The sequence below is a fragment of the Mus pahari genome, chromosome 1, assembly GCF_900095145.1.
Source record: "Mus pahari chromosome 1, PAHARI_EIJ_v1.1, whole genome shotgun sequence".
In the NCBI taxonomy this organism is placed as follows: domain Eukaryota; kingdom Metazoa; phylum Chordata; class Mammalia; order Rodentia; family Muridae; genus Mus; species Mus pahari.
In genome coordinates this window covers 24,309,791-24,329,372 of record NC_034590.1, presented here as the reverse complement: position 1 = coordinate 24,329,372, position 19,582 = coordinate 24,309,791, and the positions used below count along the sequence as shown (strand labels likewise).

At 41.0% G+C, this 19,582-nt stretch overlaps 2 protein-coding genes across 2 annotated transcripts in view; one reads left to right on the top strand and one right to left on the bottom strand.

The window, feature by feature from the left end:
* Gas2 (growth arrest specific 2) overlaps positions 1-11,017 on the bottom strand; it is a 141,214-nt gene extending 130,197 nt beyond the window's left edge. Inside the window, exons 1-3 of the mRNA XM_021197967.2 lie at positions 10,512-11,017; positions 9,056-9,151; positions 8,780-8,867 (exon numbers count right to left, since the gene is read on the bottom strand). The gene's annotated coding sequence lies outside the window, so the exon portion shown is untranslated. The remainder of the gene's footprint in view (positions 1-8,779; positions 8,868-9,055; positions 9,152-10,511) is intronic.
* On the top strand, positions 10,895-12,744 carry Fancf (FA complementation group F). The gene has a single exon (XM_021217934.2). It carries the CDS (start codon positions 10,902-10,904, stop codon positions 11,919-11,921), a length of 1,020 nt encoding a protein of 339 aa, XP_021073593.1. The 5' UTR covers positions 10,895-10,901; the 3' UTR covers positions 11,922-12,744.
* The last annotated feature ends 6,838 nt before the right edge of the window (positions 12,745-19,582 follow it).

The following is a 19,582-nucleotide window of genomic DNA, read 5'->3' as shown; positions in this document are numbered from 1 at the left end:
GGAAATCTGTTTCATTAGCCACAGTCAAAAAAAAAAATAATAACCATAAGGAAATTGAACTCAAGAGGAAATCAAAATTGAGGAAAAGTGTCAACTGACAGATAAGTTCATTATAAAATTTAAGCCATATTGTGTATAAGTCAATCATATGTACACACAACATAAAATACTGTCGCAAAATCCTAAATGTCTCACATCTTCACAGCCCCTGATCCTCACTGATACTAGTAAGAAAGATATTTCATGCTTTGCTTTCCAGCTGAAGACATTTGTTAGTCTAGAAGCATCTCCATCCTCAACTTTCTTAGGATCTTTGAGCTCTGGGAGGAGCAGCTGTTTCCTCTGTTCTCTCAGAACTTTATGGTTTCTTTGATTTCTGATTTTCCACACAGCACTGCAGTTTACTTCTCCATCTATCTCATCAAAAAACTGTGAGTTTGAGAAAGAAGGGCTGAAGGCTGGAAAGATAGCTCACCCATTCTCACAACCAAAACTATAAGAAAAAATAGGCATGAGATTGTGTGGTTTCATATGTCTTTATCGTGGTACCAAATGTATGCTTGTTAAGTAGATGGCTAGATGAATAAGTGAATCACAAAGTTTCTACAGCCAGGTAGATGCTGTTGCAGAATGGAAGAGTCATAGGCAGACATCCAAACCTCTCAGTGGAAAACAGAGGTATTAACTCTGCAGCTTTATGGACAGAACAAATGGCATGTTTCCTGAAACTCTCATTCATGTAGACACTGAACCAGTTTTCTTTTGTATGGGGCCACTTAAAATGACAAAAATGATTACTTTATCAAATCATGAAAAAACTTCTTGACATTTTTATTATCGGAACTCTGACATTTCACAAATGGGAAACCCTTCTCATTGCTTATTTTTAAGGAAATATTTGTAGTAGACTTTTAAAATGAACTAATTTGGTATCTGTCACAGCAGACCAGACAGAATACTGAAATGAGTAGCACTCCAAACCCAAAGTGAGAGAACTTCACACGAAAGTGGGAGGGTTGGAAGAGCTTTGCTGGAGAAACCTTTGTCTACCTGCTGTGGCCATGGTGACCACTGGCCTTAAGAATTGTGCCAACCACAATGCCGGGCTGTCAGGAAGAGTAATACTCTGCACTAGTCACAATGGCCATGGCCCTTGACATCATGAACAGAAGACCAAATTTGGAAGGGAAAAAAAAAAAGAGATCTAGCTTCTTTGTTAAAATGTCTACCATTTTCTGATGGGTATGTCTTGAGGGTTACATGAAATTCGTTCTGTCTGATGACTCACTGCCTCCACTTCTGTATTGAGTAACACCACAAGAAACCCCTGTAGTAATGATATGGTCATCCTTTCAAACAGAGACCAGCAGACTTCCTGCCCCAGCTCTCTCCTGCTTTACTTCCTCGTGGGTACAGTTTCCCTCATGCTAGCAGTTCTGTGTGTCAGGCATTTGCTATCTAAAGGCAAGGGTGAGACTCCAGCTGACCAGGGAATCACACTGTCATTGGGAAAAATGACTTTGAAGAGATTATGTGGTATCACACATCAACTAAGCAAGTTAAGCTGGTCATGGCAGAGTGACACACACCTAGACTCCTAATACGTAGATGGTAGAGGAATTGAGAAATCAGGAGCTTGAGGCAACCCTGGGTTAACTTTGCCTTTAAAAACAAATGCATAGCAAGATTCAACTCATGCCTACGTTTGATTGGTTTAAAGGTGTTTGTTTCCCCACAATAAAACATGAAGCAATTTGAAGCAACTTGTTTGGATGAAAGCACCTGTCCACTTACCCCCTTTGCTCTCCTTCCTTCCTCCTCTGCCCTTCCTTCCTACCTTTTCCCCCCTCCCTTTCTTCATTCCATCTTGGTTTTCTTTTTACTTTTCTTTTTTTGTTTTAAAGAGGAGAAGGGGACAAGAACTCCTTTACTGTCTGATTACAATAAATTTATATCCAAATGTTTAACTACGATAATAAAATCTCCCAAAGAAATTGAAAAGACGACCATGTGCTATGAGTCAGTCAGAACCGCACCTGGGGTTGAGAGCTCAGGGCTCACAGGAGTCAGTCAAAACACCACAGGCAAATGGCGGTGGACTGCCTCCAGAATTCAGCCAAACGCCTTTGAGAACTATCAGCGGGGAGTCATGAAAAACTCACAGAATAAAAAGGGTATTCGAGAAAACTTCTGACTAGGAAAACTTACAGAAAGAGTCAAACAGTCCATGGGCATAATCTTTCCTTTGGCTTTGGTTATGGGAGAGAGATGGGAGTCCAAGTATAAGCATTTATAACCAACTCCAATCCTGAAGAGGCATGAATGCCAGAAGACGGGGGGATAGATAACCCCTAAGGAGGGTTTTTCACTTTCTTTGTTTGTGTTCTTAATAATAAGATAACCACAAACTGAATGATTAACACTCAAAACAATTTTACTGGAAAATATGACTTAGACCAGTGGTTCTCAACCTTCCTAATGCTGCAACCCTTTGGTACAGTTCCTCGTGTTGTAGTGACCCCAACCGCGAAATACTTCATCACTACTTCAGAAGGTCTGTAACCAAGACCGACTTAAAAATATTATTTGATCTGAAGAAATTAAGAGAGTTTTCTTTCGAAAATAATATCTTGTTAATAAATTATTTCATCATGAAATGTGATTTTGCTTAGAATTATATAATTGATTATAGTCTTTACTATTACTCAGATTAGTTATTTACCATTATGTAGTAAAATTGCCTTTATTAATATTATTATTACTAATTATTCCTATTGTCTAGCCTACATTGCCCTCAATAATGTCTTGGTCTAATGGCAAAGCATTTTCTCTTGGTCAGAACTAAGCACGGAGGAGGGAAACCTGCAAGTGGAGAGAGGGACAGCCAGCACCCTGATGTGCATGCTGCTCACTAGTGAAGGGCTTCTGCTAAATAAAACATAAATGTTGGGGCTAGAGAGATGTCGCAGTGATCAAAACCACTGTGCTCTGGAAGAAGACTCGGGTTCCGCTCCTAAAACTTACGGGGCACTTCACAGCTGCATGTGATTCTAATTCTAGAAGATCAAGTACCCTCTTCTGGCTTCCATGGCACAAGGCATGAACATGGTGAGCAGACACACACCTACAATTTGAAAATTTTATTTTAAAAACCACAATAACAAAATTGCACCAACTAAGCAAGGGATGGAGACGCCCTGTATTCTAGAATAAAAAGCAGCAGGAACATGTGCAGACTTGTTAGATATTGACATGGGGACTTTAAAAATGGCCATATTCATTATGCTCTTCAAAAGAATAAAATGAAAGAAAAAAGCCTAAGCTATACAATCATTTTGCCTCAAACACTTTTCTCTCCTTCACAGGGACCATCTCCTGTAAATGTGACTGGATATTTTTTGCAGCACTCTAAGAATTATTTTCCCTTTTTATTTTAAACATTTATTTTACTTTTTTGAGGTCATCCCTCCTACCTAAATGTTGATAATTAACAAAGAAACAATGCTATAAAAATGTTACCCTCCAGTCAAATATATTTGTAATATTGCAAACTTTATTTTAATCACTTTTTGCTAGTTTCAGCCAGTTTATTTTGAAAGACCAGGAATCTCTTGTGAGAACATTCCTTGACATTAATGCTATAAGCAGAGCAGCCCAATCTCATAACCCAGATTAGGTCTGGAAGTAATTAAATACAGCAGATTTCGTGGTGATTTCTCACTATATTTGCTACTTTGTAAGACACTAATTAGAAAAATTAGTTTCATCTATCATTATGAAAGGGGAATTAAAATGAGTTTATATATGTATGCACTTTTCTACTTCTATTTGCTTAGCATACACAAACACGTGCGCACACACACACACACACACACACACACACACACACATAAATCTCTTAGGACATTTTTGCGTTATATGTCTGGAACTTTCAGCCATCCAGAAAAAAAGAAGGCTGAGAAATAATGAAAAAAATGTGCCTAAAGAATCCACATAAAAGTTTTGGGAGACTTGAAAATGGGAACAGCAGACACTTAAAAGTTATTGAACCAGAAACAAAAACTCCTTCCTGGCAGGTGCTCATACATCAACATACAAAAACCATTGGACAAAATGAAGGCACATAAACAATGTCGCATATCTACATGAAAGCTATCTTCCAATTCAAAATAAAACAGCCCATTTCCTTTCTTACTGAAGGGGAAAACAAAAGATGGGGAAAACACAGAAAGGGAAAGGGAAAGGGAAAGGGAAAGGGAAAGGGAAAGGGAAAGGGAAAGGGAAAGGGAAAGGGAAANGAAGAGAGAACAAAAGAACGAAAGAACAAAAGGAAGGAAGGAAGGAAGGAAGGAAGGAAGGAAGGAAGGAAGGAAGGAAGGAAGGAAGGAAGGAAGCAAGCAAAGAAAGAAGGAAGGAAGGAGAAAGAAAGAAAATAAAGTCAGACAGAGGACAAGTCATTAATCATAAGAAATAATTTTAAACTGCAGAAGGTATTCTAAAGTCTTCACCATCTGGGCCCCTGTTCCAACACCTTGGCCATGCCATACTGTTAATAGAATGCTTTGTTCACCTCTAGTTAATTACATTATGGGATGATTTCCCATCACCTGTCATATACTTGCTGTAATGACGACTTCTGTCACAGACTGGCAGCTCATATATCAATGTTAGGTATTTCAGAATACATTCATTAAAGTACTCATCACTAGCTAGATGAGTGTGGAGGGAAAATGTTATGAGTCATGAACTCATATGACTTATAAATATGACTGAGAATTTGAGCAATTGACTCTGTTGAGGTCTTGTCAGAAAATAAGGGCAGACTCATGAGAGATTTTGAAGATTAGACAAACAGAAGAATGTATATAAAATTCTGGGCAAGGCAAGCTGGGCGTGGTCGCGCACGCCTTTAATCCCAGCACGCGGGAGGCAGAGGCAGGCGGATTTCTGAGTTTGAGGCCAGACTGGTCTACAGAGTGAGTTCCAGGACAGCGAGGGCTATACAGAGAAACCCTGTCTTGAAAAAAAAAAAAAAAAAATTCTGGGCAAGGCAAAGGCAGTCAGTCAGTCAGTCAGTCAGTCTGACCCCATATGCAGGAAGTCTAGAGGACTGCCAGGGGGACATGGTGCAGAGCAGATGCAGAAAGAAGATGCTCAGCCTTAGAAGACAGCCTTTGGTCCTCCTGCTTGTTTGCTAAGGCCTCATACTGATTACTTCAGCAGAAAGGTCAAAAAGCTAACATGATGATGCGCTCTCCTCTGCTCAGGACAGTGGGGAAAGAAAGAAGAAAACACATTAATGAAAGGGAGGGCAAGTGGATAATTTCCCCCCCTTTCTATTTACAAAAAACTAGGTCAGATAGTAGGAAACACAATGCACTTTCCATTACCATGTAGTGTGGCTTCTGGCTTGCATTAGAGCAATGTTTCCAGTCTTTTCACATCCAGGCAAAAGGTGCTCCAGTAAAGAACATTTGAGAGGCACATATAAAACACTAGGTTTAAAGGGAAAAAACGAAAACTCTTTGGAATGTAATCCTATAAATAAAAATGACAGTAATCTGTTTCAAAACCATAGGTTCATTAAGACATCATCATATATCTAACATTTTTACTTCCTTTATATTCACCACCCATTATCCTCTCACATCTCCCCTCTCACTGGTCCCTTTACTACCTGCATCATTTTCTTTCCTGTTCCTGTAATAAAATACCATGACCAACACAACTTAAGGAAGAGTCTATCCTCGCTTATGGTTTCAGAGGGATAGAATCCATCATAGAACGGCAAAAGAATCAAGAAGCTGGCTGACCACATTTTTAACAGCACACAGAAAGCAGAGAGAAGGAACAGGAAGTTGAGCAAGGTTTACAAACCCTCAAAGCTCTCCCCAACACTCATGTAATCCTTCCAGCAAGGCTCCACCCCATAAAGGTTCCATGTCTTCCTCAAACACCACCACCTACTGGGACCAAGTGTTAAATAAACAAGACTATGGAGACAATTCACACCAAACCATAACATAGCTCTTCTAAATAAATGATGGCCATCTACTTTCATGTTATATATATTTATGTATTTCTTTAATTAGAGTCCTCATAATAGAAAAACAATAGACATTCTTCTGAGTTTGAATTATTTAGCACAACATGATGATCTACAGTTCCATCTACTTTCCTGAAAATGACATAATCAAGATGATAAACATCTTGGCTGCTTCCATACCAAATATGGATAAGAAGGTAGAATAATGGCTTTAAATATTAATTTATATAAAAATTTCCAACACTTAAAGCTGTATTTTAAATTTTTTAATTCATATATGTACACTGTATGTGTGTGTGTGTGTACATTGTTTGATGCATGGATCTAAGTGTATATAGATGCACAGACCAATGTGTATACACATGGAGGTCAGAGGATGACACTTAGGTGTCATCCTCAACTCCCTGTTACTGCCTGAGGCAGAATTCCTTACTAAATTAAAAGATCACAGTTTTGCTAGGCTGGCTGATCAATAAGCCCCTGAGGTCACCTGTCCCCTCTCCCCCAGTGTCTGTACTGGAGGCATGCAGAGCCGTGCTCAACTTATTACATAGGTGCTAGGATGTCAACTCATGTCCTCATGCTGGCACTGTGAGTGTTCTTACTCACTGAGCTATCTCCCTAGTACAATTTTTTTAAATACTGACTCTTATGTTTGAGAGAATTAGTCACTGTCCTGATGCTGACTTTTTAAAAGGGTTCACACAGGTGAGCCAGGAAGAGCCCTTCAGGAATGCGAGACCTAGCCCAAGATCATATAATTTGCCTCGGAACCAGCACAGTTCTGATCTCTCCACCACTGAAATCCTAGTCAATCTCTGAAGACACCGCTTCTGTCCAGGAGATTCTGTTCACAGTTCTCCCAGTTTTGTGCAAATCTTTGGAACTCATTAACTAGCAGAGCACCAATCCAAAAGCTCAGATAGTACCTTGAGCCTATAGGAAACTCTGTCATTTCACTCTACCTGCCTCTATGAAGTTCACCCTATTGTTACATCCTTTATTCTGTAAAACTATTAAAAAAAAAAAAAAAAAACTTAATGAAACTGCCTCCATGCTGAAACATGGAATTTGGGGTAACTGAAATTTGTGTTCCAGTGTCATGGTCACTCAAAAAGTGCCTCTAGAATATAAACTCTCTCTAATTCCCCCTGCCCCAAAAGAATGCACTTCATATTTTGAATAGTTAGCATTAGCCACAAATGATACCACTGGCAGTATTTTTTTATTCTAATGGCATTCAGAATTTCTAAGGAATGTGATTCTACTTAAACCGGAGTCCTTTCTGATCCCTTTAAAAGCACTGTGGGGTTAAATGCTACTGTAAAAATCTAAGCCAAGTTTTCTTAGCATATATTTTACATTCTTGGTGGAGTGTTGTCATGATGGGACAGGCATGGCGGCAGAAGCCTGAGACAGCTGGTCACACTGTCAGCAGTCTACGGAACTACAGGGCAGGCAAGAACTTGGGGCAGGTTGTAAAACATGGCCTGCCCAGTGACTTCCTCCAGTAAGGCTTAGCCATCTAAAGGTAACCTAACCTTCTGTCACAACACCCTCCACTGGTGACAAAATTTATGAACTCATGAGCATGTGGGGGACAGTTCACATGCCAACTAAGGCGGCCACCAAGTGACTGACAGTGATGAGGGGTGAACACACTGGTCAGGAAGGACAAAGCAAAATGGTGTGTGGATTTTATCACACTCTGAAAAACGGCTCTAATTGAAAATGTACTACCTATTTCCAGAATTCTCTGCTTAATATTTTCAGACTGTGACTGGCTTTGGGTAGCGAGCACTGTGCAAATGAAAGCTGTGGCTAAGGCAGGATGAGTGGGCAACACTGCAGAGTGACAGAGGTGGACACCAGACAGAGCTGCATTCACTGGTCTCTCAGCTAGGGAGTTTGTTGATGTCTTGCTTATTGCATATCTTAAAACAAGCCATCTAAATTATTATACCCATTAAGAAATCATATCAAAAAATAGTATCAGCTCAAAACTTCAAATCAAAATATTGTGCTGAACAGTATCTAATGAGCAACCTAGGACCGAGAGCAAACACTACAGGAGTCAGCTGCATCTCTCTTTGATTAAATCTCCTCTACTACTTCTCATGACAATGCTGATGATTGCTCTTCTGTGTTTGGGAAGAGCAGTATTGGAAGCAGGCCATGACAAGGCCTATCTACTACAGAAGTACATATTAACAAACCAAAAGTAGCCAAACTTTATGAACCACATATTATAAGACAGGGCTTCTTTAGCTACATACATTTAATTTAAATAAATTTGAAGAACCCCACAAGATTGACAAAAGCAATTAGAAATATATAAGGTATTTGTAAGCAGATTCAGATTGAGGACTGCTCATTAATTTTTTCTTCCTGAAAAAGAAACTCTCTCATAAGCATGCCTGGTGTTCAGCTTAAGACTCATTACTGACTTTAGAATAAGATTTTTTTTTCTTTTTTCTGAATCCTGTAGGCCTAATGACTGTAGTTAATTCCTCTGGCCATTTCTGAACTTATTTTATTTAGTAGAGAATGTTATATAGAGAGGCTTAAAGCTGGATTCCTAAACTAAGACAGGGTTTCATTAACTGGTTCAGTTAACATTTTCTGGCCCTGCTGGTGGAACTGATTGATATCCCAAAGTACAAGTTAAATTTCTGATGCTATGATAAAACGTCATGACCAAGGCAACTTATAGCAGGTTTTATTTAAGCTTACGGTTCAGAGTTTCAGTAGAGCAAGAGTCTATCGTGGCAGGAGACAAGCAAGGCAGCAGAGAAAGGAAGCTAAGAGTTGACATGCTCACCTGCAAACATGAAGCAGAAAAGGATGAAATTGGAAGTAGTTGATGTTTTAAGCTCTCAAAGGCCACAGATCTTACACCTTCTCAAACAGTGTTACTAACTAGGGTATTCAAACACCAAAGCCGAAGGTGGACATCTCTTACTGAAAACACCACAGAGTACTTATTGAAAGTCAGCAACAAAAACCTACCCCAGTATGTCACATATATGACTTCCATCTTCTCCAGAACCCTGAGGGAGGCTCTTGGTGAAAGTGTCTTATGTTAGTTGTTTATGTTGCTCATTCCTGTGTTTGAATGAAATGCTATTTTAATAAAAGCTTCCTAACACCCGGCTTCCATTTTCTGTTTCTATTTACTACATATTGGGAATTTGCGGAGTGTGACCAGCAGGTGGAAGGTTGTTCCTGCCATCCTCAGCATACAATATTCACATCTTACACTGACATTTTAACTTGTGCGATTCCTCTCACTTGATTTTCCACTACCCCTTAATGGTGCAAATATTTGTGCAGCCTAAATCAAAGATCAGTCCATACAGCCTTCTGGCACTCTCCTATCCATTTCCAACTGGTCTTTAAAAACACCATACCTGGCCCTTTAAAAATACACAAAATCTGACTTGCATTACACTTACATGGGTTTGGAACCTTCCTAATGTCTGCCTCAAGTGCATAGGTTTCTTGAAATTAAAGTGTTTATCATCTTTCAGCGTCTAGATAGATTGTTCCAAATTAAATGGAAAACTGGTTCCAAATCCAAAGTGCTTTCTTCTGATGGGAAACTGTCTGAGGCATGCATAGCTACTTAATAAAAAATGGCTACTGTGAAACAAATAATTACTCACTGTGGTGCTGAGATTTAACATATATTGATTTTGAGAAGGTGAGGGCTGGTGACGTTTCTCTGCACTGTCCCAGCCACTTGGAAATGAAGCTGTTTTGGACTTCTTTCTCATCCTGGATTAGATCTGGTTTTCTTTCACTCTGATGGCGTAAGACTTATTAATGGTTCCCATGGCCTTGAAGCTTTTTCAGAGGTGTGTCCTTTGGGCATTCAGTTGAAAGGAAGGTTTAATGGGGCCTTCCCTAACCTCGAAGATCTAGTTACTCTTATTTTTGTCTATCACATTATGAAGTTTAAAGACTCTCTAAGGAATGTTAGTGTTTCCTGTGGGTAGCATTTAACTACACTTATCTCAACTGCCCTAGTCCTGTACTTCACTGGCTATCACACCACGTGACTTAGTATTCAGTAAGTGGATGAACCAGTGACCACCTCTGTAATTCCTAACAGCTACTACCAGAAACTTTAAAACCTATCATACAGTTAGACTAAAATAAAATCACAAGGCCAAACACTATAGTCTGGGCTAGTGGCTAAAAACTAAGTAAAACTGGCTTAACTATATGTTCTGATAAGAATGCCCAGAACTATACAGAGTCTATCATAAATATGTGTATTAATTTTGAGCTTAAACTTTCATTTACAGCTTGGCCAGTAAGCCTCCGGATACTGCTGCCAGTCACTAGGTTAGTCGAAGCAGGATTGAAAACTGAAAGGCTGCTTGCACAATTTATTGATAGGTTTCCTCAGAATCAATAAAGAATATAAATATGGAAAAAGGAATAAAAATTCCGGGAACACAGCACAGCGTGTGAGGGTCCTGGTTCCACAAATACCTGGAAAACGGGCCATTTAAGAGCTTTGAGTTCGCAAGCAGATCACATCCGCACTGCTAATAATGACGACCATCGGTCCCCTTTCGGGGAAGCGTCGAAATGCCTACCACTGGCATTTTTAAAATAAAGGGCACATAAAATCTTAGCGCTCAAACACGCACTCACGCGTCCTCTCCCAGACCCAGAGTAAAAACTTAGGACTCTCCCCTAATTCATTTCCAGCGCCAAAGTGCCCCGGAAACCCTGGTGCGAGACTGACACGGCCGTCGTCCAATGGCACCGCACGCTGAGGCGGGCGCTCACGCTCACGTCCAATCGGCTCGCGCCTCGGAAAGTCAGGGCGGAAGCGGCCGCCATGGAGCCGCTTGTGCAGCAAGCCGAGCGCTTCTCCGAGCTGCTGGCTTTGTCGTGTGGGCCGCTGGTGGGCACGTGGGACGCCGCGACGGTGCGCAGGGCGCTGCAGTGGGCGCGCTATCTGCTCCACGTGTACCGACGCTTCGCGGGCCGCGGCCGCGTGCGGGAGGCGCTCGAGAGGCGGCTCCCCGGGCGGGGAGGGCCGCTGGGGCTGCGCAGCTTCGCGGCGCTGGAGTCCGGGGACGCGCGGCTCGCCCTCCGCCTGCTGCGGAACCGCGCGCTCGCGCCCGCCGCCGTCCGCGCGCTGCCGGGCTTGCTCTTCCCGGGCCCCGCCGCGGACCCCCGGGACGACGTGCCACAGTCGCGCCTGGTCCTCCTGGCGCGCCGCGGAAGCGCGCTGCGCCTGCTGTGCGGCCTCTGCGGGGACGCGCCCAGGGGCGCGCTGCTGCGCACGCACGCGGAGCTGCTGGACGCGCGCCTGCGGGAGCTGGGCGGGGCCGACTCCGCGGCCGCGCGCAAACTCCTGGACGCGCTGTGGGCGCGCGGGCCGCGGGGGCACGTGCTCGACGTGACGGCCGAGGCGCTGCTGCGGGAGGCAGACCCGGAGCCAGCCCAGGCCACGGACCCTGCGGGTGCGGATGAGACCCAGAAACTACTGCCCTGGCTGCTAGACAGTCCCGAGGTATTGGCCGCTTTTTGCCGCCATCTGCCAGCTAAGCGCCTGGCCTCCGTGGCAGGCTGCCACCACGCACTGTCTCGCGCTTACCTGGACCTGCTCATAGCGTGGGCCACGCGGCTTCGCTATGATCTGCAAAAGGGTGCCTGGGTCCCCACACAGATGGACGACATGCCCTGGGAAGAGCTGTGCGGAAGGCTGCAGAGTTTGTGCCATGCCCAGCCATGTCTGCAGGAAGAGGTGCTGGTGACCCTAAGATCCCGCAAAGCCTTGGATGGAGATTTCGAGGTTCCTGGGATGAGCATCTGGACAGACCTCCTGCTGGCCCTGCCTGGTGGTGCTTGAGTGTGGGATCATGCTAGACTAGATTCTCAGCTCCCAGGCTGGGCATCTGGACAAACCCTGTCCCATAGAGGGAATAACAAGCATACTTCTCAGCAAAGCCTCTATGCACAGCATCCTGCTACTTCTTGACTATGCAGTTTACAAATTGTCAGTGTTCTCGCCAATTCCCTATATACATGCTCCCAAAACCTAATTGTTCAGATGCCAATTTTAAATGGTTCATAATATAAATATATATAATATGCACAATATTTATACTATTTGTTTTTTTCTGGTGATGGATCCAGGACCCTGCCTATGTTAGACAGTGCTCACCATTGAGCTACATCCCTAACCTTGAAAGAATTCCTAAAGCCATCGAATTTACAGCTTGTTTTGTATAAAGCTAATTTGTAAGAATACTAAAAATAGATTCACTCTAAAAGGAAAAGGCAACCTTACATTTTCCAAGAAGGATACTTTTTTTATGATTTACTTGGTTCCTAACACTCTTCAGTAGTACAAAGTTTTGTTTAACCAGCAACATGTGGCATCAAGTGTTAACTTCAGAGTTGACTGGGCTAGACTTAGAGCCCTAGACTTGCTTTCTTTGACCTGTTTACCAAGCTTTATGTGCATTAAAGTTGCATTGCTCAGAAAATGTTGTTCTCTTTACAAGTCACTACTCTGAAAGCCAAAATAATAGCAAATGGTTTAAAGCATTTCTTGAGTACCCACTTAAGTGTTTAGAGCACACTATGTGTAAACATATCCCTTTGGGTTGTATGATGAAGGAATCTAGTGAATTAAGAGAATCAAGACCACTTCTGCCATTTATCAAGTTAATAACCCTAACCTGGTATCAGGTGTTTAAATGTCTGATTCTGTTTTTTTCCTCATGTTTACTGGATGGAGACTATTTTGAGTGTTTGTTCTCTGACTAAGAAGCCAACTTTACCCTAGGGAGGCAGAGGCAGGCAGATCTCTGAGTTCAAGACCAACCTGGTCTACAAAGCAAGTTCCAGGACAGCCAGGGCTACACAAAGAGAAAAACTGTCTCGAAAAAAACAAAACAACTTTGTCTGCTCAAGTGTTTTAAACTTAATAATAAATGGTTTTGTTAATAATTTGCTAAGTAAATTTCCAGGGTTCAACACACTTTCTCCATGGTAAATGACCATAATTCACAAAATTAATTCCTAATTTTAGAAATAGAGCAAAAGGATATATAGTGCAGAATTTTAATTCTGATTTAGGACACAAGTACAAACAACTAATACAGTTATCTGAAGAAAGCAATAACATATTTTTTTCTCCTATGATCAAATTCCTTTTTTTAGCACTGATCTGTGTGAACCGTCTTTTACATCTGCTGTTTACTGACTTGGATTCCTTTGTGCTATTACACACAGGAGTGACAGCTGAGTCATGCTCTAGTTTTGTTGTTTTAGGGTCTCACTCTAGCCTAGGTTGATCTGGAACTCACTGTCTGCCCACGCCAGACTTGTAGGGGATCCTCCTTCCTCAGGTTCCTAAATGGTGAGATTATAGCTATGAGCCGGCACATACAGCTAACTTCTGTGGTTTAGCTTCTGTGGTTTTGAAGTTTTAGTCCCGATGCCTCTCACAGCTCATTTTCTGCTGTCTTACTTTTGTTTGCTTGAAGAGGAACCGACGTTTCATGTAGTAAAGAACATCTTTATTTCCTTACAGTTTTATCAATTCCATTTCAGTGATTCTGTGAGTTCTGTGATTGTGTTTCCATTCACTTACTTAGTAGACTTTGTTTATTTTGTTTTGTTTTTAGGATTCTTTGGGGAAACATCTCATGGTGAGAAGCATTTTAATGTCTATCTGTAAATGCCTGCCTGGTTCGTGTGTGAAGGTGGTTTTGCTGTGTGTATGATTTTCAGTTATCATTCAGGGGTGTCAGTTCACTTGTCCCCTTTCCCTTGTTAAGAAAGAAGGGCCTCCTTGCACTGCAGTGCCTTTGTAAGTGGTCTTTTTCCTGTCTTCAAGTGACTGATCCTTTGTTCAACATTTGCATCCCCACTCTTTCCACCATACTCCTGATGTTCCTAATCTCTCCTGTGACTGGCTGGGCCTATACTTGAAGGTTTATGCTGCTCACACCTAAAGTTCTTCACTGGCTGTCTCCATCTCAGTTTGCTGCTATGGGAGTGGTCGGTCTCATATGTCCTGTTTCCCAGGACTGATACTCAGCCCCATGTTTTACCTGCAGTGACTAGCCAGCCTTGGGAATAAACTTTCTAAATCCCTCAGCAGTTTAGTGTATCTGTGACACTGCTTTGGGCCACCTTGTGAATAAATAGAAGTAGGACCCACATCAGAATTTTCCTTTTAATAGGCTGAAGTCAGTGTGCTGCAGTAAGTTACCTGGGACCATGGCTGAAAAGGGTGAAGAGACAATATGCTTTTCTTTCTATATGCCTCATGTTTTAGTCAAATGATTATTTTTGGAAGTGGGTATCTATGTAATGTCAACAGTGCGCATGATACTAAGTAGTACTGGCAAGTTTTGGTATTTCAAGGCCTTAATATGTAAATTTAATATCACTTGTCCTAATTTTTATTTGACCTTTCTCTCAAATCTGTCTGCCATGTACACATATATACGTGACATCTCATGCTTTTTTTATGACTCCAGGATTAATTTCTAGCAATATTTTTATTTTAGATTTATTTTTTCTTTAAGCATGCATATATGTGTCTGTATGAGGATGCTTGCATGTGAGTATAGATGTCCTTGGAGGCCAAAGGGGAGTTATAAGATGTTTGCATGTGAGTATAGATGCCTTTGGAGGCCAAAGGGGTTTTACAGTTAGCTGTGAATTGTCCAATGTGGGCCCTCTGCAAGAGCTACCACTCGTTGGTTCTCTGGAGTCTGCATTGCATTTCAGAGTCCGAAGTGCCTTAAGGGGAGAGAAAATCCCACTCTGTTGATGAGACTTTGTTTCTTTGTGTGTTTTGCAGTATTTCTCTTTGACTTTTGCTTTCTGTTTGCTTTGAGTTGATTTTCTTGGGTTGTAATCTTGGTTGTCTGATTTGATCTGTAGTCAATTAGAGACAAGCCTCTAGACAAATCTGTGAAGGTATCAGCTAGGAAGATTAACTCAAGGAGAACACACACACACACACACACACACACACACACACACACACACCATATCCTTCCAACTGCCTGCGTATATGCAGGTCAGCAAGATAAACAATTGCTTTTTGCTGCCTGCCCTGACTTGCTCGTGAGTGCATATAGTCTGTATGTGTGTCTCTTGGGAGAATATGCTCAGTGGGGAAGAAGACCACTTCTGACTTGTTTCTCCTGGAGCAACTAGAACCCCAGACTGCAACTGACACTCATAAGGAACCAGTTGCTCTGCTGGCATGAATGGAAATAGAGCATTCTCACTGGGTCACCTGTCTAAGTAGTGCAAACCACTTTAGAAGTGATTTAAGTAGAACTGATCTGAACAAGAATCAAGTCCCAGTACATGGTAACTTTCTCAGATTTCAGTCTGGCAGCGTCAAGAGCTTTCCAGAGTTACTTTACACCTCAGAGTTGCATCAGTGTTCATCCATGTCATGATTATGTCTGAGGGTAGCCTGGGCTACATAGTTAAAACCACTCAGAGATGAGTTCCAAGCCAGTCTTAGCTACATACACAATCCAGGCTAGCCTGGCCCACATTATACAGTCCCTAACTTCTCCCCAAGAAGGATTTTGTTGTTGAGGATTAAAGTGTACTTTTCTTGCTGTCATAATTTTTATGCTGCTGCTGTATGCCAGAGTTCAAAAGTAAAAACAGGTTATAAACAGAATACCCACTCTCCTAAAAACTGGATACACAATATTCATTATTGACACAACTTAATTGATGTAAACACTCTGGGAAGCAAACATTGATTTTTCTCAGGAATTAATTGGAAATGATCAATTACTCTATCAGAATAGTGGCACTACCTCATTAATCAGATGCTCATTGTCCTGGTAGGCTAAGGATGCCCTTTGACTTAGAAATATGGTAGCCCTAAGGGAAAGAGCTGAAATCATTACAGTGATGGCTGTCTCCAGCTGTCTCTGGGAGCATCATTGTTCTTAATACTGAGGTTGGGGTTTGACTTAAAAGGAACTGACCATGTCTTAAAGTCCTATTGTGGTTCTATCCTTTTATACAGGGAGTGATATGAAACCCAACCTGAGATAAGTTCCACATACAAAGGAAACCTCAGTTCTCCAAAATCCAAAAGTCTGTCCAAATAGACAAAAAATGACTTATTTTAGCAGATGGGAACTGTTTTCACCAGTTCATTAGAAATATTGGCTTTTCCCCAACCACCAAAAAGTCTTCTTATATTCTAGGTTTGAGATCATTTCTAAATATAGAGGCTGCCTTTTGGAGGTTAGTGAATCAGAGTTTCTTATGGACCTCACTGTGATCACAGGGTATAGATATAGTGTGAAAACTGAGTTTACATTTTACATTTATGTAGAATTTCTGTAATACATACACATACACACACTGCATTTATGTATAATACAAGGTTCTGTCGAAGTCTGAATACCATCTATGGTAACCTAGAACCTAGGATTTTCTCTGAAATTGACTAATACAATTCATATTAAAAGAGAATGTGTTCCAAAGACAAATTCATATCTGTGTTCATAATATCCTTACCTTATGACACCACATTCAAGTGGCAAATATTTACTCATCTGTCAAGCACTCTCACTGTATTGTGATTTGATGTTCTAAAAATTATTAATGTCCAATCTTCGTAATAAACCATCTTTGGTTTTTAAGTGATCTTGCTGGATTGACCAGTATGACCTTGATCTTGGGGCTTCTTGGCCCAGTCTCCTCAGCAGCAGGGATTACAGATGTGCACTGCCATGCCTTGTTTATGATTTATATGTGTTTATGTTATGAGCCAAGTGTCTAATACTTTAAAGACTATATCGAGAAATCAGAAAGCAAAGAACAGGTTTGTTTTAGGTCAATACAGGGCCTGTTAATTCCAGTGCCTGCTCCATGAACTCTCAGATGGTTGTTGAAATATTCATTACTTCGCTGAGCATTTGACATAATATCAATAATTTTGGTAAAATATTCTATGGGAGGCAATGCATATACTTAAGAGTATTGACACAGTGCCACAGGGATATAAGCTTGTGAGCTGTTAAGTTTTCAGTGAAGATAGATGCAGTATCAGGAGAAAACGGCCAGGTTTCTTTACAAGTCCCAGCCATATTCAGTACCTTACAAACCTCTGATGTTCTTTTTAAAGTTGACCTCACAGATGACCCCAGCCAGACTCTGCAAGACACTGAACAAAAATCAAGACAAGTACAAGAAAGGTTTGTGGGGGAAAGAGGGGCTGATAGGAGAGGAAGGGAAGCTGAGGAAGGTGTAGAATCCACAGTGCACATGTAGGAAATTGTAAAAGAACAAAATTACCAAAAATGACAACTGAATTTGAATCTACAACTAAGCTTTAAATAACCTTTAATATGTTAATGATTAAAATTTAAAATAGCAAAACCATGTAGAATGTGAGTGGTTTTATCATCTCATCTGTAAGTAAAGAAATCTCATAATTTAGAATACTTTGGGCAGAAAAAAAATAAGTTTTCCATTTTCTGATGTAAAAAAAGCAGACAATGCAAAATATTAACAGTAGTGTAGACATGTACTCGGGAGTTTACCTGAGGAGAAACAACCATGGCTGGGCTAAGAGTGCAGCAAATGTGTCTTCCATTCCTTCTGCTCTATTTTCCTGATAATTGCAAAAACATGGGTTCCTGACAGGACCAGTTTGGAATAGTGTTCGAATCACAAAAATAAATGGCAGGTGACTAGTGAGCAACTTACAGCAGATACATGCCATAGTCCACTGGTCAGCAAATGAAGGTTGCATTTGGGGTTGCTATAGTCACCCAAACTCATCTGGACCAGCTACCATGTTCTAATTAAAGCCAGGAAACCCTGAACTCTGTAAATTGGCCAGTGTAGATTCAAAATGATTTCATTGTTGTTACAGACATTAGCTAAGGAGGGATATTTGAGGAATTTATACTATAGCCAGGTTTACTGGCTAGTTCTACAAATAGAATATCACTAGGACTGTCGCCACATTATAATTCAAAAACATTATTTCAAGAATGAAATAATTTGTAAAAACCTGTTTTTTATGTTATAGGAATTAAAAGATAGAAAGGGGAGACAGATTAAAAACTCATTTAATGGCTTTTAAACCAGTTTTTATCTATAGCACTATTTCTGGGAAAACATAGACTGCTCTTCCTTAAGGTCCTGTCTTATTCGCATACTCTGGGAAGAGTTGTAAGCATGTCATTTTTTTCTTTTTTTTTAATAAGATATTTTCTTTATTTAAATTTCAAATGTAATCCCCTTTCCTAGTTTCCCCTCCAAAAAATCCCCTATTCCCTCCCACCTCCCCCTGCTCCCTAGCGCACACACTCCCGCTTCCTGGCCCTGACATTCCCCTGTACTGGGGCATAGAACCTTCACAGGACCTAGGGCCTCTCCTCCCACTGATGACCAACTAGGCCATCCTCTGCTACATATACAGGTAGTTCCACCATGTGTTTTCTTTGAACGTGGCTATTCAACGCTTTGCAGAATGGAGCTTATTGCTGGCATATTACATTAGTGGTGCTCCATCTGACCGTGCATTAATTTTTGGAAAATACTTTAACCAGACACAACTTGAGACATACCTTTTCTTCTGGCCTTTAAAATCGCTGAGGTAGTTTCTTCTTTTCCAGTGTTCTCACGGAAACTCTGTCATTTGCACTGTTTGTCTTCCATGGGTAAAATGCCAATTCTCATGCCTTCCACACCTTTCTTTGACTATTCTTTGCAGAACTTTGATGCTGATGTATTTCTGTACACTTCTGCCCTGTTTCAGTTACAATTCACATTTGGAATCTCTGGGGGGGGGGAATTTCTTTTTATTTTTTTATTTTTTGGTGAAGTAAGGAGGAAAAATTCCACCACTGAGTTTTAGAATTTAAACATCACTTACTTTCCCCATCCTAAACCCTGATAATGTGATGTTGGAGCTTTGCTGGTTTGGATTCACAAGTCCTTGAATATCTGCTCACAGCCTATATCCCCAGCCCCTCATCTAGTTTCTTTAATTCCAGTTGGGTAGTCTGTAGTGCTCAACACTTGAGGGCAATAATTCTCTCTGGCCTCTTCATTCTTCCCTTGACCTCATCCACTAAACTTTATTTCAATAATGTGGCTTTCATTTTTAAACCTAGCCTTTAAAAAGAATAAAAGATCAAGTATTTGGGAAGAGGAAAGAAAGCTGTGAAGATGAATGTGATTAAAGGACATTATATACAGGTATGAAAAAGTAATAAGTATACAGCATTTTGTCTGGCTAATATATACAATTGCAGTGTAATATACAATAATTGCAAAGTAATTGTTATAAGTAATTACGATGTAATATATACAGTAATTGTTTTTCCTTTCTTTCAACATTGAAGGTTTCCCCCAACTTGCTTCAAGAGTGTCTAAAATTCCTCGGATCATTTTTGGAACTCTTGCTCTAAAGTCTCTGTTGGGAAATCACGTCATGTCCGTTGTCTCTGTGGTCACCTCTCTGGGCCGACTTTCCTTACTTGTTTC